Consider the following 26,267-nt stretch of genomic DNA (forward strand, 5'->3'; position numbering starts at 1 on the left):
AGTGCGATATTCGCGGCATTACTCCGGCCGGAAGCACAACTACGCCGACGCATTATCCCGCTCTCCCTTACCATTTCTCAGCGCCTGTCGCGACCTCGTCGAATGCTATTCGTTGACACATCTTTTGTGCAAAATTACCGGCGAGCAACAACCGGATTCTTTGATTGCTCACCTTATTAGCTTCCTCTCGGATACATAGGCGTGTCATCTGCACCTCCTGGTCTCTCCTCCAAACTTTTGCCCAAATATCATGGACCCTATCACATCCTCGAGCGCACTTCCCTCGTCAACTATACCGTGGAACAGTCGCCCGCTGATACCGTGGAACAGTCGCCCGCTGATTCCTGCCGATGTAGCCGAGAAACTGTCCATGTGTGCCGCCTGAAGCCATACACTGACCCCTGTGTGTTGTTATCGCTCTGAGCCGCAAATATTGCTAGACTTTTTCCGGCGGTAATTGTAAAGAGGAAGATGAGCTTCGAGAGGGGCCGCACCGCGAGGGCATGGCGCGAGACCGAGTTGTTGGCATCGAACTCTAGAACGGTCGCTGTAGCAATCACTCTCTCTCTGTCCAGCCTTCGTCGCTACAAGAAACCTCGCAACAGTTACAATATCCGCACATCGGCACTTTAATTGAGCATTACAGGGAACGAAGCAGAATTCCCAGTCGGTGCATGTAAAGAGAAATGAATACTAAATGCTTGCGCTCTATTTGTGCGCATAGGCTTTAATTTTACGAGCTTAGAGAATTGTTTAATTTTTCTTAATAACAACTTCAACACTGCTTGGTAGCAGTCTTATTCTTTATTGCAACTGAACAAGGTTACGAACTCTCTTTACTGCAGGCGTGGTCTACGTCGTAATTCGTCTCTCAGGCACTAAGCCTTAGGCAAATGCGTCGGGTTACATGCGCTGTGCTGGACACACTCTACTCGACATTCGTCAATTTGTTCCTTTGTCGGCAGCGTAACGCTGCTGTCGAACAGTCCGCTATTTGTAAAAATTGGCTGAAAGGTTTCCAAACAGTTTATGCCATAGTCCTCCGTCAAACGATCAACCTTCACTCGAAAGTCGAAATGGCTCTCTTGACCTGAAAATAAAAGTAATGTATGTCAAATAACCACGGTGTTAAATATACCATTATTATCATCATTAGTCTGACTATAACCACTGCAGCGCGAAGGCCTCTCTTATATTCCTCCAATTAACCCGATCCTGTGCTAGCTGCATCCACTTGACACCTGCGAACTTCTTAACCTCATCCGCCCACCTAACTTTTGCCGCCCGCTGCTACGCTTCCCTTCCCGTGGAATCACCTTTATTACACTAAGTTACCATCGGTTGTCCTCTCTTCGCACTACATGTCCTGCCCATGCCCGTTTCTCTTCGTTGTTTTCACTAGAATGTCATTAACTCGTGTTATTTCTATAGCCCACTATGCAAGCTTTCTATCGTTTAATGTTACTCCTACAATTTTTCGTTCCCTAGCCCTCTGCGTTGTCCTTATCTTAAATCAGAACCCTCTTTGTTAGCCTCCACGTTTCCGCCCCATAGGTGAGTACAGGTAACATGCAACTCTTGTATACTTTCCTCTTGAGCGATACCGGTAAACTGTTAGTCATAATCTGCGAGTGTTTTGCTAAATGCGCTCCATCCCAATCTTATTTTCCTTATTATTTGCCTTTCATGGTCTGGATCTGCGGTTACTCCCTGTCTTAAGTAGACATATTCGCCTACTACGTCCAGTTCGTCGCTACCTAACGAAAACTGCTGTTCTTTCCCTAGGCAGTTGATCATTACCTTATTCTTCTGCATATTGATTTTCAAGCCTACCTTCGCACTTTTCCTGTATAGGCAATCAATCATTCTTTGCAGTTCATCCCCAGAGCTACTTAGCAAGGCAATGTTATCAGCAAATCGCAGATTACTGAGATATTTTCAATCTATCCTTATCCCTGACTGCTCCCATTCCAAGTCTCTGAATACTTCCTCTAAACAAGCTGTGAATAGCACTGGGGTGATCATTGCTCTTTCCTAGCACCTTTCTTCATAGGGATTTTCTTACTTGCATTATGCAGAGCAATAGCTGCTTTGCAGCCACTATATATGTCTTCCAGTACTTTCCCGTCCGGCTCGTCTACACCCTAGTTTCGTAATGCCTGCATGATCGCAGTGGTTTCTACTAAATCAAATTCTTTTAGTAATCAATTAATGTTATGTATAAGGACTGGTTATTTTCGGAGCATTTTTCAATCACCTGGTATACGGTATTGATACGATCGATAGTAGAGCACCCTTTTCGAAAACCTCCTTGATTCCAGTCTAAGTTTGTGCTGATTCTATTAGCGATTACCTTAGAAAATACTTTATAGGCGACAAACAGTAATCTGAATGGTCTGTAACTTCTCAGGTCATTAGCGTCACCATTCTTAAGATAAAGTTTGCTTTCTTCCACGGTTCCGGTACCGTCGATGACACCAGACGCTGCATATACAGGGTGGCCAGTTTTCCTGGTTACCTGCTTCTCTCCAGCTGCTTTCTCTCTTTTCGTAGTTTCTAACGCTTTCTTATCCTCGTAATTCATCACGGGCAGAACGTCTAACTGCTTTTTCCATACCACTAATCTGAATATTGTCCTGGCTACTTTGGCTACTGTAGAGATGAGTAGAGAAATCCTCTGCTACTTTGACTATCTTCTTCATATTCGTGATGATGTTTCCCGCTTTGCCCTTTAGCGCTTTCATCTGGTTTGCGCTTTTGCTCAATTTCCTCTTCAACCACTTTAAGGCTGCCCCCGTTGAGAAGAGCATGCTCAATTTCCTCCATATTGCATTTCCTTATATCGGCCACTTTGCGTTTATTGATTAACTTTGATATCTCTGTCAATTCTATCTTATCTGGTGGATTGTAAGCTTTCATACTTAGGCATTTCTTAATCAAAACTTTCGTCCCCTTTGACAGCTTACCGGTATTACCCTAACTATCCTACTGCCTACTTGTACAGCGCACTCAGTAATGATATCAGTGAAATTATTGTTCACTGTTTCTAAGCTAAGATCGGCTTCCTCGGTTAACACTGGGCATCTATTCTCCAATTCCGCAGCGAGAGCCTCGATTACTCCACCTCTCCCCTTACCGCTAATTCATCGATGGACTTCTTCCTCACTAATCTATTTCGCTTCCTCTTCAAATTCAGATTAATTTCGAGACCTTACCATCCTGTGGTCACTGCATCGCATATTTCCGATTACCTCTACATCCTTCATAATGCCGCAGATGGACTACATTAAGAAATAAATTTCATTTCTAGTCTGCCCATTAGGTCTTTTTTATGTCCATATCCGGTTCTTTCATTTGCTGAAGAAGGAATTCATGATTATTAAGCTATTTCGCTCAGCAAACTCTACTAGTAACTCCCCCCTGCTAATTCTTATCCTAGTGCCATAGTTGCCCACTGCGTGGTATCCAGCTTACTTTCTACCTACCTTGGCATTGAAGTCGCCCATGAGTACAGTAGAAGGTCTTCTTACTTTCCTCATTGCTGATTCTAGATCTTCGTAGAAGCTGTAAACTACCTGGTTATCATGAATACACGTAGGTGCGCATGCTTGTACAGCCTTCAGCTTATACCGCTTATTTAGCTTAATTGCAATACCGGCTACATTCTCATTATTCTCATTAATGCTGTGGGATTCATCTATCTTACCACCAATATCCTTATTGACAACAAACCTTCTCCTAGTTCTTGTATCTCATGTAAACCTCAAATAAACACTACATGCCCACCCTTCAGTACAGTATATGCCTCATTTGGCCTCCTAACCTCACTACGCCCTATGATATCCCATTGCATATCCTAATTTCTTCTAACAGCAGTGCTAAGCTAGCCTCACGAGCTAGGGTTTTAGCATTAAACGTCACAGGGTCAATTTTCCAATGGCGGCCTGCCCTCGGAGCCAGAAATTCTTAGCACCCCTCGCAGCATCACAGCTCTTACCGCCGCTGTGGTCAGCTGCTCTGCAGCCGCTGATGACTGAAGGCTAGGGATTTTTAGGACTAATCAAAGGAGGTTGTGGCCAATTACTGCACTAGGATGGCCAACTAGTGTTGTGGTGAGAGAGTCCTTTACCGGAAGTGTTCACCGGCATCAGGCCGCACGCCAAATCTGTTACGAAATTCCGTCAACATGCGTTTTTTTTTTATCCTGTGGCAAATTTCCCTGCACCGGGATTCGAAACACGATCCTCCTGCATGCGAGGCGGAATTTCTACCTCTACGCCACCGCTAACAATAATAACATAATATTACTTATTATTACGCATATATATTTTAAGTTATCTTTATTTGTTCAACTAAAAAGCATATCCCCAAAATCGTCATGTTCTAAATACAAATGAAATATTTTTGCCAGCATTTAACAACAATTGCAAATCAAAATGAGAAAATACTCTGAATCGTTTAATTTATACCGCTAACCCGCTGCAGTCACTTAGTCTTGTGCGCTTGAGCAGTGAACCGTGTGACCCAAGTTCGAGACTAGGTTGGAACCCAGCCGTACAAAAGGGCCATACAAAACTTGTCATCTGCACCAGGATGGATGTCTTTCCCATAATACTATTTGGCTGACTTAGACAATGACCTAGACCTAGACCTAGACAGGAAAAGTAGAAAGGTAGGCTTGAAAATCAATATGCAGAAGACTAAGGTAATGTTCAACAGCCTCGGGAAGGAACAGCAGTTTACATTAGGTAGCGAAATACTGGCGGTAGTAGGCGAATATGTCTACTTAGGATAGGTAATAACCGCAGACCCGGACCATGAAAAGGAAATAACAAGAAGAATAAGATTGGGATGGAGCGCATTTGGCAAGCACTCGCAGATTATGACTAGCAGCTTACCGGTATCGCTCAAGAGGAAAGTATACAACAGTTGCATCTTGCCTGTACTCACCTATGGGGCTGAAACGTGGAGGCTAACCAACAGTTCTACTTAAGTTGAGGACAACCTGGAGGACTATGGAACAAAAATGGTAGGGGTAACATTAAAAGGTAGAAAGCGTGCAGAGTGGGTCAGAGAAATAACTCTAGATACCGACATTCTAGTGGAAATTAAGAAGAAGAAATGGACATGGGCAGGGCATGTAGTGCGAAGAGAGGATAACCGATGGTAGCTGAGGGTAACAAACTGGATTCCAAGGGAAGGAAAGCGTAGCACGGCGCGGCAGAAAGTTAGGTGGGCGGATGAGATTAAGAAGTTCGCAGGGGTCAAGTGGATGCAGCTAGCACAGAACCGGGTTAAGTGGAGAAATATGGGAGAGGCCTTCGCCCTGCAGTGGGTGTAATCAGGCTGATGATGATGATGACAATAAAATTTAGCTGACTTAGTCCAGAGCGCGTGAAATATAAAAACATATAATTGCGCCATTTCAAATTTCATCAGATTTATGAACAAAAACACGGGAATGATTAATTCCGTCACCTAAATGAAATCCTCTTATGTACCGATTCTGCAACCGCTTTCAGCTTTTTATCATTCTCGATGAAGTTACCTCCGACACACGTTTGCCCTTGGACACCATTCTCTCCAAATTCACCCCACCTCCCCCCATAGTATCTCCCACGAGAATGGACATAGCGCGTCAAGATCCCCGGCACTCAACTCTCTGTCCCAGTTCAAGAAGAACTAAACATACGCCAGCCGACAACATGCCTTTGACTTCGCTTCTGGACTCTCGTCCTTTTTTAGTCTACCCAGCAGTGCATCGGACTCTCTGAGAAAAATTTTTCTGCATAGATCATCAGAAAAAACGTTTTTCGGAGTTGTTTTTTTAGCAGACTTTATTGCCTTTATGTTATTCAGGACCTCATCAACTTTCAGCATACGTGCTTATAGCCGCCATTTTAACTCCGATTTGCCGCTAGACACGCACCTTTTTTTTTCAATTTTCGTTTTTTTTTCTTTTAGTATTTATTCCAGTGCACCACAGTATTTCACGCGGCAAATATATTGCTGTAACGCACTTGGTATAATTGTCCTTTCTTTCAAAATAAGTTATTTTGTGGTGATTGGTTACGTGGCTCATGAGTGGCATTCGATGAATGTGTCCTTAGAAGCGGCAGCAGATACATACTGCCTGATTAGGTACCAAAGGAGAGACGCAACCGTTTTTTGTGGACCGTTCAAGGTAGTGTCATGCCATTTCGTTCCATATTTGGTATCCACTGGCTGGTCAAGTTGGAGGCTACTTAGCAATATGAATTGAAAGCGACCACAAAGATATATCCAATTGTATGCCATTACTTGTGCGTGTAGGAGTGCAAGGAGAAGTCGGACCGACGACCTAACATCCCAACCATCTGGATCTCTTTTTCAGGAATAGACGGCACACTTTGCCAAAGTTTGCGTCCGTCTTTATGCTTAACAACCAAGGAATGTTATGAGAAACACTGCTTCTAAACGTCTTTGTCGCTTTTAAATGAAGCTGGGCTCCTGCTTATTCTTATTTCAGTTCCCGTTTGCTAGTACGCGGCCGTAATATTGACCGAGTAGCGACCGTTGTTTCGTCGCGGTAGACCCAACGGACAAAGAAAAGTAAATGAAGACATTCAGTGTTTCCTCCGTTAAAGAAACACTAGAGGGCCAATTAAGCTCGGCCGGTATGGTTATTACGCGATAGCCTTTCGTACACACGGGAGATGTTCCAGTTTTTGTAACTTTCTATTTATTTTCGTGAATTTTGCTCTTTAATGTTTTATTTTGCACGTCGGTACTTCGCATTAGCCAACACTGGATTTTGATTATGTGCAGTTCGACATCTTAGAACGCATTTCTCATTTTTTTAAGCACATCGGCTCATTAATTGATGCTTACCTCTATTGGAGCAGACTTAGCCGCAGTTCGGCCTGCTGTACAAAATGTCTGTGAAAAAACTCCTGAAAAATTGGCTGTGTTCTGTGATTCTAAGCATGCCTTAAAATCTTTTCAATCGATCTTGAGCCATGGCGACCATGAGCAACTTGTATCGCAGGTTCGACATCTGCACCACTAGGCATTACAATAGGGTAGCGAAATAATCTACCAGTGGATACCAGGCCATAGTAGAAATGTTGACAACAAATTAGCTGACGATGCGGCTCGATCGGCTCACGATACCGCCAGCATTGTCGAGATACCATTGACAAAAGTCGACGCAGCAATGTGCCTTCGACTGACCTCACGAAATGTGACTAAACAATCATGTCTACGCCTGGATACTGGACTTCCCGCTCGCACCATTTTGACCAGTTACTTCAACTGCAGGTGCCATTCGGCTTCACCCGCTGTGATGCTATTATGTTGTATCGCCTGTGGCTAGAAATTTGGTGTACAAACGCCTCTTCCAATGTCATCGGAATGGTAGACTCTTCAATGTGTGAGCAGTTCGGGTGTATTCAAACGATCGCGCACATACTTTGTGATTGACCTCAATTTGAGTGTGAGCGTGTCTTCCTGGCTGCCACAATTCGCCACTTGGACTCTTCCCCTTTTACACAAGCCAAGATTCTGGGCCCTTGGACGACACTATTGTAATCAAGAAAAGCAGTTAAGGTGCTCTTTAAGTTTTTAAAGGACTCGGGGTTGAGTTCAAGACTAAGTGTACGCACTCTACCCCCTTTTCTATAAATCTCAGGACATATGACATACTCCTTTCTTGGAGTTTTTTCTTTCCTTTTTCTCCCTTTGTTCCCCTCTCCACGTGTAGGGTAGCCAACTGGACATCGACTAGGTAACCTCTCTGCCTTTCTATTCTTTCTCTCTCTCTCTCTCTTTAGACATAACAAATTTTTAATTATCATCAGCATGCATTGCTGTTCATTCTCTGCTTTCTGCAGTTCTAAACCCATTTTTTATTTTTTAAATATTTTATATTTCACCACATAATTGAAATTATGTCATTAATTAGTAATTCTTTATTACTGACCATTCAGTCATCAATCCCTACAACCATTATTAACCCAGATGCACATTCTTTCGCGCAGCCGCTAATGATTTTTGACAAGAGGTGTTGACAACTGCGACAATGCCGACGGCTTTCCCACTGAAACGATGTGTAGGAGTTAGCACTTATTAAAATTATCCCTTGTAAAGTTGAACATAAGAGCTTGTAAATCCACAATACTCTCCCCAAACGGCGTGTAAAATATATGAGCTATAGGTAGCCTCCAGTACCATTCAAATTACGTTCGTTCCAGTACACAGCACTTGATCACAACGAAACATTTGATCGAGTATTTTACTTAATTTTGTGCTTTATACTCCCCTCCCCCCCCCCCCCCCCTTCGGCACCTCGACGAAACATGCAGATGCAAGGAGTAGAAAACGTGCGCACTATGTTGATGTTAAATAATAAGCAGACGAGGCGTTAAAGCAAACCGGTACTTGGTAGCGCAGTGTGTCGATAATTCATGTTATCTAGAAATTCCTCGCCTTCAACCGTATCTTGCAAAAATGTCAGATAAGTTTGGAACACCGCACGCTTCTTTTGCCTAGTGAAGTGGCGAATATTCTTTAATTTTTGACGACCGCAGTACATTATGGAATCAGCATACATAGATATGCCTTATGTAACGCGAAGCCTTATACTACTCGTTCTGCCGACATTACGCCGCACTATCCATATTTCGGCTCCGGTGTTCTCCGGAGTTATCGGAATTGTCCGAGAAGTGGCATGAAAAATGGAGTTATGTAGCTTGCCATTAAGTGCTGGCTAATCAATACTTATTGTAATGAAAGGCATGATTTCTTGGCTGAGTATTCATTATAAAACTAACTTTGAATAAATTATGAAAATGCTGTTGTTTATCCCTGATAATCCGAAACAAAGAGAAAGCTTCGTTAGGCGTGATTACAGTTCGTGTTAGTCATCATCAGTATTCCTTCCGCTACTATCATCATTATCTACTAAATGCATCGGCATTGGTAACACTATTCCCATCGTGACGTGGAGTAGTGGTCTCAACAAACAAACAAAAAAAAAAACTGGAATAGTGGTCTGCGTTTCGGCCAGTGATCGAAGAGGTAGGGGTCAGATTTCCAGTGGGGATGATTATTTTTCTTCGTCACCATGGTGGAACCACATTTCCACTCAATGGTCAGAGGTCAAAGGTGATGCGAACTTATGAGTGGTGCATGCATTTGAGTATAGCCACAATTTGTTTTCTCCGGCTCACTGAAAATGACACGTGAGCTGTCGCTGACCCTTCGCTGAGGAGCGGTAATAAAGTTGAAGGCCGAGGCCAGTGCCCGTGTGGTGTGCGATGGCAGTGCACGCTAAAGAACCCCAGGAATATGGCTAACAAGATGAGCGTCAAATATCTGTTCTCTAAAACGCAGAAGCAAATTTCTATAACTTTGCCGCAAGGTCAACATGGCGCAGTGCTCTGAGAAGCACTCTAGGACCCTTTTGTTCTACGCTAGTCTGGTATCACCTATAAGATTTCGCTCTCATAGGGCAGATGTTACGTGGGCCAGACCATTCCTTGCATTATCGACCGGTTATTAGTACACAGGAAAATCCTTTGGACTGGAACTCAGAACAGTATGACAGTGCGTTGTGCCACAGGCCGCGGCTGCCATCCAGCCTTAAGCAAGTGCATCATCATTAAAAGGTACCACAAAAACGCTCACGCGAGATATTCAAGGCCTTGTGCATAGATACATCGTTGATGAATTTGTCAGCACACCATCTGTCACGCTCCCCTGAGGACCGTTTTGATCCGTAAATTTCGAGTTTGTTTCCATACCTTTCGTAACAATGACGCTCACTCTGACGGGCGGGTCTTTTTTTTTTCACTTTTTTTCGTAACAGATGGTAGTTTCAAATGTATATGATACGCGCTCATTCTGCTTTAAAGAGAGTCCTTTTCTTACTTTTCATCAGACATATAGCAACCCAAGTCATGCTCTTTGATTTCAGTGTCTATAAGCTATTTCTGTCCCTCAATAAACCTCAGTTGCTAGTCAGCGCCTGTGCTGCGTCCTCACGTCCTTGTTATCGCTCTGTTTTTATGCCTATTCTTCACAGAAGCGCGCACCAACTAACTCTTTCATGAAGGCCTCACAACGAAAGCGAGAAAGCTAGTGCACGTGCGCAGAAGTTTCTTTCATGTGGAAATGCAGCAGAAATACGCAAGGCAGCACGAGAGCGAGCCAGCCTGCCCGGTCAATTACGTGGAGCCGCTCGGAGAGGGCGCTGTTCATGGCGCCCAAAGCACCACGCTACGACTCTTCAGTCCCCCTTAGAGTCTCTGTTAGCTATTGTAAGAGACTTGAGAATGTTCAGCGCAAGTTGATATGCATTCTTTATTAAAAACAAATTGACCGCCGTAGTTTCTACAACTAGAATTCGCTCTTTTCATGGCTTCTTTTATGACTGCAGACTCATGTGTGACTAGCAGCTTCTGCAAAGCGTTGTGCGTGGCTCTATTAACTTTAAGACATTACTGATGACAATGAAATCTCATGTGTAATACTATTATTATGAAATTCCTTGGCCGCATGTAAAATCTGCCAAATGTTTTGACACTTGTCATCTTGACATGTACGCTATTTGTTCGATGACTCATTTGCAGGTCTCATATAAAACATTTCTTAGCACATGTTTCCCACTCTTCAATTTAAGTGAACGTTTTTAAATGGACTTTATAAGGTGTGATTCTCATATCACGTTAGTATTTTGCTAGTGTGCGCTCGTTTAGGCCATCTTTTTTTAAGCACATTCATATAAAAATATCTGCGCATGGTATATGAATTATCGTCGCCGATGGAAGAATGGGAAAGAAAAAATATGGCGGCACTCCAGTTGCTTCAATAGCAGAATTTGATACCATGATGAAGCAAAATTGCTGGGGTATGTTTTTTCTTTTAGAGGCTCGACATGGTTCTTTTTCTTTTTGTTCCTTTTTACCCTTTGGAGGCCCGAGTTCATCCTTCTGTGTCTTCTTTTGGCAGTCTTACATGATCAACGTGCTTGGCTACACCACGTGGTCCCATTACGTGTTGTATCTCCAGTACCAATCCAAGGTCGGCGCCCAGCTCAGGTCCCTGTCGCGTTGTGTAAGGTAATTGGCCGACAAATACCGCTTATGAACATTACCTGCCCACTGCAACTACCTAGAGTGGCTGCTGATTCGGGCACAAAAATTTCATATTTGTCACACCGTCTGAACACGGCACATCCCGCGGACAATCGAACAATCAACGCTAAATACTCAGGTGTCGTGGCCATCTGACCTGATCGCTGAACGCTTACTGGTCGAAATTTTGATGATGTACAAGTCCTGAAGGACATTTTGGTAGGAAAAGGTTTTCTTTATATTCCCCAATCCTGAAAACTTGCAGACAATTTTTTTACAGGGCACCTCTTTTTGTCACTTCTCATCAAGATATTACGTTCTTGCGTCTAAAAAGGCTTAGAGCAAAACGAATTTGCTACTAATATAGCCACTTTATTCTAGCCCAAGATGCTTATGTAATGGGCACTTGATACGCCTCTTAATGCTTTTGTGAATTCAGAAGCCCAAAAGAAACTGTCTGGCGGCACAGGTTCTAATACATTGTCTCACCCATATTTTTCTAACATATTCTTGTTGCGTTCAGTAGAGGAGGATGCTTGCTATCGATTGCTATTTACGCTTGTTGCAGCATGCCCTAGAAACGTACATGGCTATCATCATTCACATTCTAAGGAACAGCAGGCAATTCCAGGCTACCAAAAACTTCTCAACTGCTTTATGCATTTAACCACAATTACATCTTACTTCTATTGCAAAAAAAGAAGTACGAAATCCGATTTTGTTCTTACCCGTCAGCCTGCTCCTAAAGATGCTGCAATTGCCGTTGGGGCTTACGAGAATTAATTTCTCGACGCCGTACTCAGTGGGCACTGCATATGTGAACAAATAAGAGTGTAGTGTAAAAATTGTGGTATAGGAAACACAATATGCTCACTTTTCTCATTTCAGGGATTACCAGCTGTAATTTCAAAAAGGCACGCAAACGAAAGGCCTAGAAGACGACAGTTATTCTTAAAAGGCTTTCATTAATGCCTTAGAAATATTGATGTGTTCTGAAGGTCTAGAATTGATCACGTTCAGGCATTGTGGCCTGTGCAGTAAGGAGACGATAAATTGAGAATATCTTCACGTAAGCAACAATGGGGGGGGGGGGGGGGGGGGTTGTTTACTATAAGCAGAGAAAAGGCTATATTTTTTTCCTAGACTGACGACAAAATTTCGCACATGAGCAGTCATTCTTAGCTGTGAAGCATACATTTTACCAGGCCCTATCCAATCCTGCAACATGATCCCCGTATATCATTATGCGAGACGTAACTAAGATGCCGGGCATAAAGCACTTCAACGAGAATGAAGGCTTCTGAAAGACGATACTGCAGGTTCTTGACATGGCATCGAAACGGCTCCATCGCTGACTATGCCATAGGTAACGAAGCTTGCGTTAGAAATGGACCTTTTTACGTTTGACGCATGAGAGCGACCGTTGCTAATGCGCCAAAATAGGATATAAAACTAACTAAGCAGCCATGACGCATGCAGCCAGCGCTTTATCGGCAACATATATAGAAATATTATTTGGTAAAACATCCCTGAAAGAGAGGAAAGAATATATTGGTTTAAACAGAGGTTTCGAGCTGGGCGCCATTGAGCGAAGACGTGATCGGTGACACCATGGAGACCGAGGACGAGGGCCACCAACAGATTTCCTACCCGGGACGATGGGACTTAAGTTTACCCGATAGAGACTATAGTTGGTGAAGTTACACACCACTGCTGGCTACTAGGGGTTTGTCACTGCGTCCTAAATATAATAGGCGGACTTAGCGGCAAATGATAGGGATAGAGGCAGGCAATTCGCAAAACATTAATAATTGCAATTTGAATACACCAATTGTTATATATCCTCTCCTTGCTACGAGCTTCTTCTACCGGTTACCTAATCGTGCCTGCGTCCCAGATACTGTCGCGAAAATGCCGCATGAGAAATCCTGGCCTGCGTGCTGGGAAATGTGCATTTCACTTCAACTGTTATTCGGATTAATTAACACGGCAAAACTGATGGGAACAACTGAACACTCTGTATGGCTTGATTTACACTTTGAAAACCACCATCAAAAGACCGGATTTAATATTAGAGACTTTGTAAAAGAATTCAGGGTGCTCCTTTTCGGCAGCTTTATCCGTCGCTGCAACCATTCAAAAAATAATACACACCAAACCTTGAGTGATAGCCCTTGCCTGATGTGCCTCATATTCGTTGTGATTTTTATGCTACGTCTACGATGAATACATAGATGGTTGCGTGATATTTTCGACGTAATTTCTTCACCCGCTCTGCATGTTATTTTAGGAACGTTTTGTTCCCATTCCAACATCTGAAGATTATGAACTATGTTGTGAAAGCTTAGAATATTTCTGGAAACTGATACTAGAGCTGCCTTGGCTATTTTTTTGTTCACACAGACAAATGAAGAATACACTTCGTCGTTTTCTGTGCCACTGTGCCAGGTTTTGGTATTTTATGAAAAAGCTTCTCCTGAATAGCTAAGCACCCGCCTCACTAAAATAAAAAGTTGTTTTTCTTGGACTGGGAGAAACAACCCGCGAAGGTATGCGTAATTTTGGGGATTATGAGCATGATGACAAAACATTACACAAAAAATCAATTAGTTTCGTACTCGATCTTGTGCTGCTCAGTGGTATAGATGGTGCCTAGAGAGTAATTGCATAAGGAAGTCTTAGCTGGTCACGATCCTACATAATTTACTCTGGCGAGGCAAAAGGTCGATTGCTCAGGTGTTTTGTAGGCAGTCATGAACTTTCGCACAATTGTATTGCTACCTTTTACTAGTAGCGAGAGATACTTATTCCCTGTGTTTGCAAACCATAAGACATAACCATCCTTCAAGCTGGCTTGCTCGCTGCAGCCTTCATTTGGGAGAATGTTTCCATCGTCGGCTATAGATCAGAGATGAAGCACAGTAGAGCTGTCAGTTTGTGCCAAACTCCTATTTCAGACAACAGCCCCGAGTCCGAAGTCAATTGCGTATTTCATGAAGCTTTATGATGCAACATCCTGTACAAAGGGCGGCTGAAGAAACCTCGTTATACCTAAGCTCATTCGTGGCAATATTCTGCAAGCGCTCCACGATGTAGATTCTTCTGGTCTTTGGGGCCTTTTCTGAAAGTTAGCACGAATAAGCTAAAAACTATCACTGACCTCGGATCTTGCAGGTGTGGAGCTGTATATCAGAGCCTGCCGCAAGTGTTAACATCGCACGACGCAGCACTATAAATTGACTTACTACTGCACCCTTCTGCTCCGCCACAATACTTGTTCCACTAATTTGACATCGTTTTACTCGGCTTAATTTGGAAGTCATCGTTGACTAACCGGCAAATAGTGGTCACTGCCGGTTATCTCATGCGACAGTTTGACAACAGAACTTCGGCGTGAAACCACAGCAGAAATTGCTACTTTCGTCATGCAGGACCTACTGAAGCGTCATGTTGCACCAATGGTTGTTCAGAGAGGGAAATGAATTTTATCTTGGCAGTCCCATAATCTATCATGCTTCTCAGTGACGCAACGGAATGTGAAATAGCTGCTTATGGTCTGTCAATCAGGTTTCTGACTGAAAGGTTTAACAGAATGATCTCTGACTTGATTTAGAAGTATGCCGATAAACACTGTTAGAACTGGAATATAATATTTCAGTAAACAACCTTCGCGTATAATATTCCACCAGTAGACTCGATGCACTTCACCCCATTTCATCTTTCCGCGGTCGCAAAATCAGGTCTATTTAGAGGAACGATTTTGCCTAATATTGTTATATTTACTGTTTCCGGGGCTGATCAGCTCGTGCATCATGCACAGGCCTCCTGCATAGGTACGAAGAGCAAACCCAGGTGCAGAGCCAGGAATAAGACACTCCGGCTAAGTTCTGTTTCGTTTACTTCAGCTCACCTAGTGATTGAAGGAAACTGACGTTGATAAAAGAATGTGGGCACGCATGTGGTGCGATAAGACCCAGCGGTAGCGAGTTATCAAAAGCGCCGGCATAAAAAAAAAATGTTCCTACTTCGGCGGTGATGGTTCGAATCCCGCCCAAGGATGAAGTGTTTTATAACGCCCCGATAGGCTTTTCTGCAATCCTCATAAAGTTAACTGGCGCTAGCGCCTCAGTATAGGACAATGGGCTTCTATGGAAGCTTCCTGCCTCTGGCGGACCCCATTCCGTACCGTGCTGAAAACAAATTCACCAGTACACTGCCCCATATAAAGTCCCTATAGAAATCAGCATGCTCAACTACGGAATATTGCCTCAAGGGCCGCTTCGTCCGTTAAAGGGCTGACTTTTGATGTTAACGTCGTACGAAAGTATATTTACACCGCACGATAACCGTCTACTCGGTTTTACCTCCAGACGCCCCCCACTATCGACGTAAGTTCTTGTTAAGTCCATCTTTATATAGCGCCGAGCCGAACCAGGACGAAATTTTCTTTTACTACGAAGTTTCTGAGAAAACTGTACAGCTTTCCTTTGTAGCCATATGGCTGCGCTTGGGTGGATCCAATGTATAATTACTTCCTTATTCCTCTATCGTAGGGTTAATTCCACCGCATTATGGCTATTTTACTGCTAGAGACCTGTGTTTTCCCCCGAGCGTCGAGAGTGTAGAAGCATTTTGACGAAACGCACAGAGTGAGAAAACAGGTGTTGTTCATAACTTTTACCACATGTGCACTTCATGCATTATGACGCGTAGTGTGTCATTGAAGATTTATTTCCCTGCAGTGTCCCCTTAGGATGTTTTGCGTATAATGACAGTATAGAATGAAAGGTATAGAAAGAATGTGAAACTTTATGCTGCAAGCAGAAACTGGAAACAAATGGAAAGCAAATATTGGCAAGAAGTGAAAAATATTTACCTTCACCGTTTCGTTGTCTCTGCCGCTGGGACATTACTGTGGAATGAAGCAAATTAGGGTCAGTCATGTAATTAATCAATAAAGATTTTCTCTATATAAACATACACATGTAATGAGAAATAGTTTGTGCACAGCAAGATCAATACGATTGGTATTGAAATGTGACCATTATGGGCATTGTAATCCCTTATTGAAGAATAAACTTCCAACCAATACTGCTACTCACAATTGCTCGTTAATATGATTGTATTCTGAACCTAATACCATTAAATACTTGTCAAATGCATGGAGATATCTTTCAGATTGTGAAGTTAATGCAAACTGAAAGAAAGTATGACTTGAAGGCCTCGCCTTCAAAAAACGGGTCCGCGAGCCATGGTCTCGCCCGACGAGTGACAAATCCAGTCTCTTAAAAAACACCGGTTTATTCCGGATAAACAAAAAAAGGCAAAACAGAGAAACATAAGGCGCTACTGAGCTGAGAACAGGCTGTTCATGCGCGCGACAATAGAACAACGGAAAGCGGCAAGAATGTCAGGGCCTTACCGCGGCGAAACAACACACACTGCGGAGCGAATAAAACGAGCAATGGGGCCAAAGCGCTAACGGCGACACGAGAAAGATTGCCCCTCGCGGCACAGCAACTCACAGAAATACGGCTAGGCTGTTCCTGCAGGCACTGCTTCAATCTTCGAGTCGGCGATCTTCTTTCGGTCGTCCGTGCACACCCTGCTGGCCCATGACGCTCCCGGTTGCCCCGCGCCGGCCTTTCCGCCGGCGCAAAAAGCCCCGCGCCTCGCTTCTGACGCGCTTATCTACCCTCGTCTGTCGCCGCTAACATCACGCCCCCCAAGATTACCTGCTTGCTCATGCGCACTCGCGCTGCCCGTGCAAACACAATACAAATAGAAAAACGCGCGCGCGGTTTGAAACACCTTAAGGGGCTGCGGAGCCCCACACTCCCCCCCTCTCAAGACGGGACACCTCCCGAGATTTCTAAGAACGAAACAAAGAAGGACACTGGGAGGAGTACAAAAACAGTGCTGGTTCCGACGAGCTGCCCGCTTGAAGGAATCCGCTGGATTGGTGGCATTCATCAGACGATGGTCCAGGTGGTTCACATCTGGTAGACCCGAGTGCCGTTACGTACTTTCTGGCCGCTCGTAGTACTTTCTCAGGTCGGCGACGTTGACTGGTCCGATCTCCCGGCCGCCCTGCACATGACGAAGCATGTAAGCCAGACGCGAAAGACGCTTTATTACTACAAAAGGACCAGTCCATCGAGGAGCGAGAGAGGCGGCAAATCCTTTTGTAGCATCACTTAGCGGGTGCGAGCGGCGGAGTACTTTATCCCCAACGTCGAACTGCAAAGGACGCCTGCCCTTGTACTGGCCGCAGTGCTCCAGGCGGGCGAGGTCCAAGTTCTCCCTGGCCTCCTTTAGAGTTCCGGCGAGACGACTGGAGAGGTCCTGGGTGAACCTGGAATAACTGGGAGCCTGTAAATCAGAGTCATGGGTAAGGGCATGTTCAATGGGAAATCGAAGCTCACGGCCAAGAAGAATAGCTGCCGGCGTAAAACCAGTCGACCGGTTTACTGTGGTTCTTGTGGCGAAAGCCATCTCCTGCACTCGCAAATCCCAGTCTTTGTGACATTCCGTGAAAGCCACGAGCATGTTTTTCAGGTTTCTGTTTACCCGCTCTGTGATGTTGGCCTGAGGATGGTAGGGTGTAGTCTTTTTGTGCTGCACGCCAAGAGCTTTGCAGGTGTCAGCAAATATCCTGCCCGTGAAATACGTCGCATTATCAGTGATTAGCTGCGCCGGGAAGCCGAACCGAGTGAATGAGTCTAGGAGTTTATCCCAGACTACTTTTGAGTCCAGTTTGCGCAGCGGGTATAATTCAACCCATTTAGAAAAATGATCAGTGACCACTAGCAAGTAGCGATTTCCTTTCACAGATCTAGGATAAGGCTCCATTACGTCGCAGGCAACAATTTCCCACGGGTAACGACTCTCCACAGGTTGCAAGAAGCCCGGTGGTTTACCTCCCCTTGCCTTCGCTGTCTGGCATGTAAGACAAGTACGGACGTATGCTACGACATCCTTTCTCATGCGGGGCCAAGTCACGATGCGACCCAACTTTTCATATGTTTTCTTGCCATCGCTGTGGCCTGCAAGGCGTGTGTCGTGAAAATACTCTAAAAAGAGCTTGCGCAGGCTCTTTGGTACGACAGCACGAATTGGGGACTCACCCCCATCTGTGTCGGCAGCGGGTATATATCTCAGGAGAAGTCCATCCCCTGCTTCCAGGTAGCAGTCATAGCTGCCGGTAGGCGCTGTGCTTCCTGCAGGGTTGGCGCTGTCCAGGCCCTTTCGTATTTGGATGCACTGAGGATCGCTTAGCTGAGCTTGGAGCAGCTGTTGACGAGAAAACAGCGTTCCCCAGGCATCAGCCGCTTCTGCGATCACCAGGACTTGGGGTGCTTGCTCGCCATCTGCAGGTAACGGAGCTCGGGACCGGGCGTCGGCTGCCTTGTTGAAGGTGCCTTTCTTGTACTCCACCCTGTAATTATATTTCTGAAGAGCGAGCGCCCAGCGGACTAGACGGCCGGCTGGGTTCTGCAGCTTTGACAACCAAGACAGTGCCTGATGATCGGTCTGGATTGTAAACTCAGCCCCATCCAAATACATGTCAAACTTTTTTAGCGCAAATACAATTGCCAAGCACTCTTTCCCTGTTACCGTGTAATTTCGCTCCGGCGATGAGAGAGTGCGACTTGAAAATGCCAAGGGGCAAAGCTTCCCTTCGTGATCCTGAAGTAAAACAGCACCTATTCCATACTCACTCGCATCAGTCTGCACTGTAAAGGGCCGGTTTAGGTCCGGGAGCCGCAGACGAGCAGTGTCGGCGATAGCTGTTGACAGCGCCCGAAACGATTCCTGCTCCGTGTCCGTCCAGGACCAAAGGGCGCCTTTCCGGAGAAGTTGATGAAGTGGCCTCGCCAGGTCCGCACAGTTTGGAATAAAGTGGCGGTAGAAACCGACCATGCCCAAGAATCGCTGCAGGCTCTTGACGTTTGTTGGTGATGGCAGCTGCAATATGGCCTGCAGTTTCTCCTCGTCAGGCCGGACTGTGCCCTGTTCAACAATGAAACCAAGCAGGTTGATTCTGCGCGAAACCAACTGCACTTTGCGTGGATTAATGGTGATGCCTGCGTCCTTCATTCGTTGCAAAACAGTGGTTAAATGGATCAGATGCTCATCTAGGCTTTCTGAAAACACCACGACGTCGTCCATGTATGCCATTGCATAGTTGAATTTCGCGTCTCCGAGCACTATATCCATCACGCGCTGAAAGGTAGCAGGTGAATTGCATAAACCGAAAGGCAGTCGAACAAACTCGAATAAGCCCCGATGGCAAGTGAATGCAGTTTTTTCGATGTCACTCTGGGCAATCGGTATCTGCAGAAAACCCCTGCTACAGTCTAGAGTAGTGAAGAATTTCGCTGATCCAAGTGTATACATAACAGAGTCGACTGATGGAAAAGGGTACGAATCTCTGACTGTTACAGCGTTCAGCCGCCGATAATCGACACATAAGCGTGCTGTGCCGTCTTTCTTAGGCGCAAGAACAACGGGAAAAGCCCAAGGGCTCTTTGAGGGTCTTACTGCACCGGTAGCCACCATTTCATCCAGAGCGGCATCCAGGAGTCCTCGCTTGTGGACGCTCAGTGGCCTGGGGTTGAAACGGATCGGGCGGGAGCTGCCGGTGTCAATCCTGTGCGTCAGCACGTTAGCTTTTCCAGGAGCCTCCGTGAACATAGTAGCGAAGGGCTCAAGTGTCGCCTCGATTCTGGATCTTTCCGTTTGTGACCCTGTGAAAGACTGCAGGACAGTGAGAACACCACTTTCTGCCACTCCGACTGAGGGGGGATCCGCGACCAGAAGATTTGAGTGACGCTCTGTAATCTTTGTAATGAACTTTAGTGGTTGTGCATTGTTGCCGTATCGGTAGCTGCCTGAATGTAGGTCGACAATGATCCCTGCCTTCGAGATGAGGCGTCTGAGGGCCTGCTGTTCGGTTAGTTGAGTGCTCGGTTAATTTTATTTCACCGTTCATCCAGCGCCTGCTGTCGGCCCTGAGTAACAGCCATGGATGAAGAGTACGACGCCATCGTGCTAGGCACCGGGCTCAAGGAATGCATCCTCAGCGGCATGCTGTCTGTGAGTGGCAAGAAGGTGTTGCACATGGACTGCAACAAGTACTATGGGGGGGAGTCGGCTTCCATCACACCCCTGGAGGAGCTGTTCACCAAGTTCAACCTGCCGGCCAGCCAGCTGGACGAGTATGGGCGCTCACGTGACTGGAACGTGGACCTCGTCCCCAAGTTCCTCATGGCCAATGGGCAGCTGGTCAAGCTGCTGATCCACACGGGGGTGACGCGCTACCTGGAGTTCAAGTCTGTTGAGGGCAGCTATGTGTACAAGGCGGGCAAGATTCACAAGGTGCCCGCAGACGCGAAGGAGGCCTTGGCGTCTAGCCTGATGGGGATGTTTGAGAAGCGGCGCTTCCGCAACTTCCTGGTAGCCGTTCAGGACTACTCCTTCGACGACCCCAAGACGTGGAAGGATGTGGACCACCAGACCACAACTGCCTCCCAACTGTACGAAAAGTTTGGCCTCGACAAGGACACGGCCGACTTTACGGGGCATGCGCTGGCTCTGTACCGAGACGATGACTACCTGCAGAGGCCATGTGGGGAGTTGATCCGGAGGATCAAGTTGTACAGCGACTCCTTGGCCCGGTACGGCAAGTCGCCCTACCTCTACCCGCTCTATGGCCTTGGCGAGCTACCCCAGGGCTTTGCCAGGCTGAGCGCTAACGGCGACACGAGAAAGATTGCCCCTCGCGGCACAGCAACTCACAGAAATACGGCTAGGCTGTTCCTGCAGGCACTGCTTCAATCTTCGAGTCGGCGATCTTCTTTCGGTCGTCCGTGCACACCCTGCTGGCCCATGACGCTCCCGGTTGCCCCGCGCCGGCCTTTCCGCCGGCGCAAAAAGCCCCGCGCCTCGCTTCTGACGCGCTTATCTACCCTCGTCTGTCGCCGCTAACATCACGCCCCCCAAGATTACCTGCTTGCTCATGCGCACTCGCGCTGCCCGTGCAAACACAATACAAATAGAAAAACGCGCGCGCGGTTTGAAACACCTTAAGGGGCTGAGGAGCCCCACACTCTATTCCAGTGAAGAGTTAATAAGTGTAGAAATTCAGGAGAATGTACTTATTTTCTCCAGCACGAAGTATATGACATGCCTTCCAAGTTAAATTGTTTTGTGATTTCTTTTATTCCGCGGGCCTAAATCCTCGCTCTGACTACCGTAGAAAAGTTGTAGAAATATATGGCCACGACCATGTTTCCAAATGGAGGAGAGCTTATATAAATATTATCAATTGATATTGCTTGCCTAAGCCTCATCTGCTGAGAGAGATATTCAGAGCGGCGTTTTTCCTTTCACACTGGCTAAATTTTAGTAAATCTGTCATTAAAAGAGAATTGTAATTGCTATAAATCAGAAATAACAAATATTCGGAAATTAAAACTTTACTTGCCGAGGCAGACAAGACTTGTCCTATTGTAAAGCTATATATCATCGAGTAGCGATATACAGTCGGGAGCAAAAGTGGTATTCAACACGCCGGTGCGAAGTTCGGGAAAATTGTATCGAAGCGCCATATAGCTACAGCGACACGGATAACGAGAGCGACACATGCATATTGATAAATTGGGGCACGATTAAGATTTATACGATCCTGAATAGCTGTTGCTTGATAGTGTTGCAATGCAGCTTTTCCGAGCTCCTCCACCGGATGCCTGTTGCTTATCAATTTCGCTCACGACTGTGCATACCTGTCCCGGCCAATTACATGCATATGAACCCTGCTTAAAAAAAATATATCATTGATGATCTGAATCATAGTGATCCTCCAAAGCAGGTGATGATAGATCTGTTCTCTCAGTGGAACTCAGTGCTTATACCCGCCGACTAGGCCACCGAGTCACATTTCTTCTGCCGCTGGAGGCTCCGTTAAATTGCATACCCAATATTTCCACAACACACCTATTTTTCGTTTAAAGCTTTTTTGTTAGCCATATTCCTTCTGCTACTAACTGCTGCTAAAAGTCACATAAAATATTTGCACCCTGCAACCCCACAGAGAATACCCTAACCATCCCTAGACGGTGTTCCAAACTTCAAGTGTCATGCAGTGACTGTCATATACGTGCACGACCGCATCATTACTGTCGATAGAAAGGCTTTGTCGAGGGAGCGCCTATCCAATCTGCAGTCAGATTTTCAAACTGTTTTCTGATAGTCGAAGGACATAGATAATAAAGATGATACAGGACTTTTTTGCCATAATCTCATTGTGTCCGTCCTTCTTATACGCCTGTTATGTGGCGTCGTTCTCCTACCATTCGTCAAAACGAAGAAACATTTCCATCGATAAATTCCCTATACCTAATGAGACTTCTGCCATTGACGATGTGACCGCCAAAGTTCCCCAATAAGTGACCTTAATTGCAAACTCTCCCTCATACTACAACCTAAGCATGCATCCTCTGGTAAACATGGCTGTCGCGTCCCTCTCATCCCTCTTTTTTATGTGCAGAGTCATTTAGACTCAACATAAGAACAATACGAAGAAGCTGCAGCTACATCTTCAATGGCATTCCTGATTATCCTGTTGCAGTAACGACCTTGGAGGATATGGCTATTAACAGTAACTCCCATGTAATACCACTATTCAGTCGAAGCCTTAAAATATAGAGTTGCTGCGGAAGTGAATGACACTAAAACACTCAACACTGCTTGAATATCAACTATCTCAAAATTGCAACTGGTCGCACGTTTCACTAGCATGCTTCGTATCTAAACCACATTATCCTGTGCTATAACCAGTTGGAGCAGTAATATATATGACATAATTTTATGACTATAAAAGAGCATGCAGTCATTGAATGAATGGGTGCCTGCCCCAAAAGCATATAACAATGGTCCGAACTTTACCACCGACACAGTTTATTTTCAAGAAGCCCTAGCTCGCTTTCGATAAACGGTTCTATCCCGTTGTAGCTCACCTAGGATGAACAGACGGGCCTAACAAGATGCACCTAATAGACTAATGGTTAACTTAATTTTTCCTGCTAAAAGAAAAATAATGGTTTGGCCACGCATTCATGACCTTTAAGGACTTTTACCCAAATGCCCGAAAATAACAGAGGTATACATTACTTTTGTGTTTAGCAATATGATACAACAGCTTTATTGGCTGCCGTTTCAAACTTCACGCGAGAATTCTAGTTCTGCATGCACCAGTGTATTTCAGCAGTCTAGTTTCTTCCTCATTTATCTCACACATACTCATTAGCACACAGTTGTAAGCCAGCGCAATATGCAAAAGACTGCGCACATGCAGGTAAAAAAAATTATTGAGATAGGGACACTTATTATCCTTGGGTGCTATAATGGGAAAGGTTTCGTGCCTGTGCGCTTTGTTGTTTGGTGGCCTGCTGCTGCTTCTGTTGCTTTCGTTTGTGCATCGGGTTTCGCTCAAAATCTGAATAAACTCGGTACAGTGGTTTCAGCCACCAACTCAATTTTACACACACTCTGCCTTCCCTAGACGTGCATTTACTCAGATGCAAAGGCCGAAGCGTCTTGGCCCTTTTTTCATATCGTTATTGAGCGGAGACTAGGCAGAATTGTGCCTAAATTTGATGTTACTCCCTTTATATTATATAAACTATTCGTAGATAGTTGAAAGAAGCTGTACATGCTTGTCGTTTTCTTTAAACATAATTTTCATCGGATTGTCTTTGTCATGAAAAAAGGAAAAACTTAGCAATGGTATATATAACTCACGATCCACTCCAACAATTTAATGGACCATAAAGAGTGCAGGTCCAGGTGAAGATTTTCTAAAACAAGTTAAAAAATTTCATGTGAGTACGAATCCCGGCTGCAACGGTCGCTGCGGCGAAAATAAAGACTCCCGTGTACGTTAAAGTTCACGTTAATTTACTCTAGATTGTCAACATTTCCGCATCCCTTTACTAAGGCCTCCCTGCCATAGCCTTCAGTCGATTTGGGATTTTCTTTTTGCGATTACATAGCAGGATTTTGCTCGTTAAAGCGCGGTTGCAAAAGAAAGCTTCTTGTACCTTAAAGCTTTTGCCCGCCGGTGTGGTGCAGTGGTAAGACGCCCGACTACTGTGCCTGAGTACTCGAGTTCGATCCCGACCGCCAGCAGCTGCGTTTCGATGGAGGCGAAACGAAGAGGCGCCCGTGTGCTGTGTGATGTCAGTGCACGTCAAAGATTCCCATGTGGTCGAAATTACTCCGAAGCCAGCCGCTACGGCTTCCCTTTTTCTCTTTCCACTTTCACTCCCACCTTCTTTCCTTCCATCACTGCGCGGCTCAGGTGTCCACAGAATAAAGTGTACCTTTCTTTCTGTCAACTAATTATTACCTTAGGAAGTCCACTATCTTCTTGCAAAAGGCTTGAAACTATTGAACATGAATTCTTAGACTGCTCTGATGCAGTTTTATTCTGGGACGTCCTCCAGAGGACTATTAGGAAATATTTTTCGCTTACCTTCATGATATCAGAAATTTCCAGATTGACAACAAGGACAGTACGTCATATGATTTTACAATGGCGTTGGGCCGGCGAAGTTCATGTAGAAGTAGGATGGCGGCGCGAGACGCAAAGCTTGTTTCACGGCGAGTAAGAGAATTTTTTAAGGAAGAAATTGTTAGGTATTGTAAATTTTTAGAACTTTTGATTCCAGCATTTTTGCCGGTTCTCGGACATTGAAAGATAAATCTCATTTAAATACGTTTAGTCATGTTACCTTAGTCAAACAAGGCGGGAGTTATTTCATGCTTATCACATGTCACATATTTCGAATGGAATAAGAGTAGTGTCGTGGCGAAGTGGCATCCTCCAGTCTCACACGCTAGTGGCCCGAGTTCGATTCGCAGATACACGTCAATTTTCTTTTCTTATTTTTATTCTATAACCAGCTAGGCATATGCACTTTCTGGTCACATTTTCTGTACAAGCCACTCATGAGGTCAGAAAAGCTTGCGCCTTAAAAGGTCCTGCTATAGGCAAGCCATATGAACGTGCCTGAGAAGCCTAAAAGTAGCTCCTAATTATTGCTTTGCTATGTGAGCGGTTCTTACATCTACCTCCGATCTACCAAAATCATGCTTGTAATTCTTTGCAGAAAAACTGATATCCAAGCCGAATGGTTTAGAAAATGAGTCATAGATTGTCATGGCTTTAATTTTGCCTCGTTGAAAGCGCTTCTGGAACAGGAAGAGGTGGGCATAGACCTCCCCCCCCCCATTGCTTGCCCCTGCATTAGAACGTTATGCCATCGCCGCCGCTTAAAAAGACGTGCATAAAACAGCCAGACTGTTCTGTCGTGTACTGGACATGTACCGTCTTTGCGAAAAGTAACCAGGCTGCATGTTTTGCTTTTCGTTTGTATTATAAAGCCAACACGGATTCCCACAGTGTAAGAATTTATTAAGAAGCCAGGATAGAAGCTCGGCATTACTTTGCACATATATGCACCTTCAGAAATGCTACCAATTATCTACTACCCTACTGAGAAGGGAAACGAGCAGCCTGGTTACTTTTGCCAAAGACGGTACATAATGGACAAAAAATGACAGGGAGACCCCACTATTCTTTCCGTTCGCAATGCCAGATGAGCCCAGATGTATTTTGAGTGATTACACACATGCGTGACAATTGGGCTCCTTCGAGTGTTGTGATTCGGCTGAAAACCTTTTTTTTTGTAACCGCAGCTTTATTTGAAGTTGATCATTTCGGCACACGAATGCCCTGAAATGCTTTTCTTATTATAAAACTAAAGAAAATGGATCGATGGTACCTTGGTAGAGACGCATTGTATCAAAGGCGTTGTCTGCTTGTGTTGAGCTGTGTGTGAACTCTCCTCTGAGGCTTATGCGTCGCATTGTACTTTGCAATCCTTTCTGATTCCCTCTGGAAGAGGTGAAAGAAGAATAGAAATGGTGGCGTTCAAATCAAGCTCGATTGAAAAAATTGAATTGTGGTCTCAAATTAGCTCCGTTTGTTACAAGAGAGATTTAGGCTCCAGACTGCATATATTATTACGCTCAAAATTTGCTATAGGGAATCATGGTCAAAGTTCCTGAAATATTCGTAAGGTTCCA

The 26,267-nt window shown here is 45.0% G+C and overlaps 1 protein-coding gene and 1 pseudogene across 1 annotated transcript; one reads left to right on the plus strand and one right to left on the minus strand.

Moving 5' to 3' along the window:
- Positions 1 to 732: 732 nt before the first annotated feature.
- LOC146176002 (uncharacterized) lies at positions 733 to 26,067 on the minus strand. Its single transcript, XM_084582353.1, has 4 exons — positions 25,964 to 26,067; positions 15,991 to 16,026; positions 11,843 to 11,923; positions 733 to 1,090 (listed from the first exon to the last, which is right to left on the minus strand). The coding sequence occupies exons 1-4, from the start codon at positions 26,046 to 26,048 to the stop codon at positions 879 to 881; spliced, it is 414 nt and encodes a 137-aa protein (XP_084438479.1). The 5' UTR covers positions 26,049 to 26,067; the 3' UTR covers positions 733 to 878.
- LOC146176003 (rab GDP dissociation inhibitor alpha pseudogene) lies at positions 20,055 to 22,686 on the plus strand (annotated as a pseudogene).
- Positions 26,068 to 26,267: the final 200 nt, after the last annotated feature.

This window comes from Amblyomma maculatum, chromosome 10, assembly GCF_055883805.1.
Source record: "Amblyomma maculatum isolate TAMU_Amacu chromosome 10, ASM5588380v1, whole genome shotgun sequence".
Taxonomy (NCBI): Eukaryota; Metazoa; Arthropoda; class Arachnida; order Ixodida; family Ixodidae; genus Amblyomma; species Amblyomma maculatum.

What these genes read in the sequence shown, in the direction of transcription:
- LOC146176002 (XM_084582353.1), bottom strand. Translation starts at nt 26,048, where the DNA reads ATGCGACGCATAAGCCTCAGAGGAGAGTTCACACACAGCTCAACACAA. An exon ending in TACAATGCGTCTCTACCAAG is followed by an intron (nt 16,027 to 25,963) that starts GTACCATCGATC and finishes TTCATTCCACAG; the next exon opens with TAATGTCCCAGCGGCAGAGA. An exon ending in CTTTAGGAGCAGGCTGACGG is followed by an intron (nt 1,091 to 11,842) that starts GTAAGAACAAAA and finishes TTTTATTTTCAG; the next exon opens with GTCAAGAGAGCCATTTCGAC.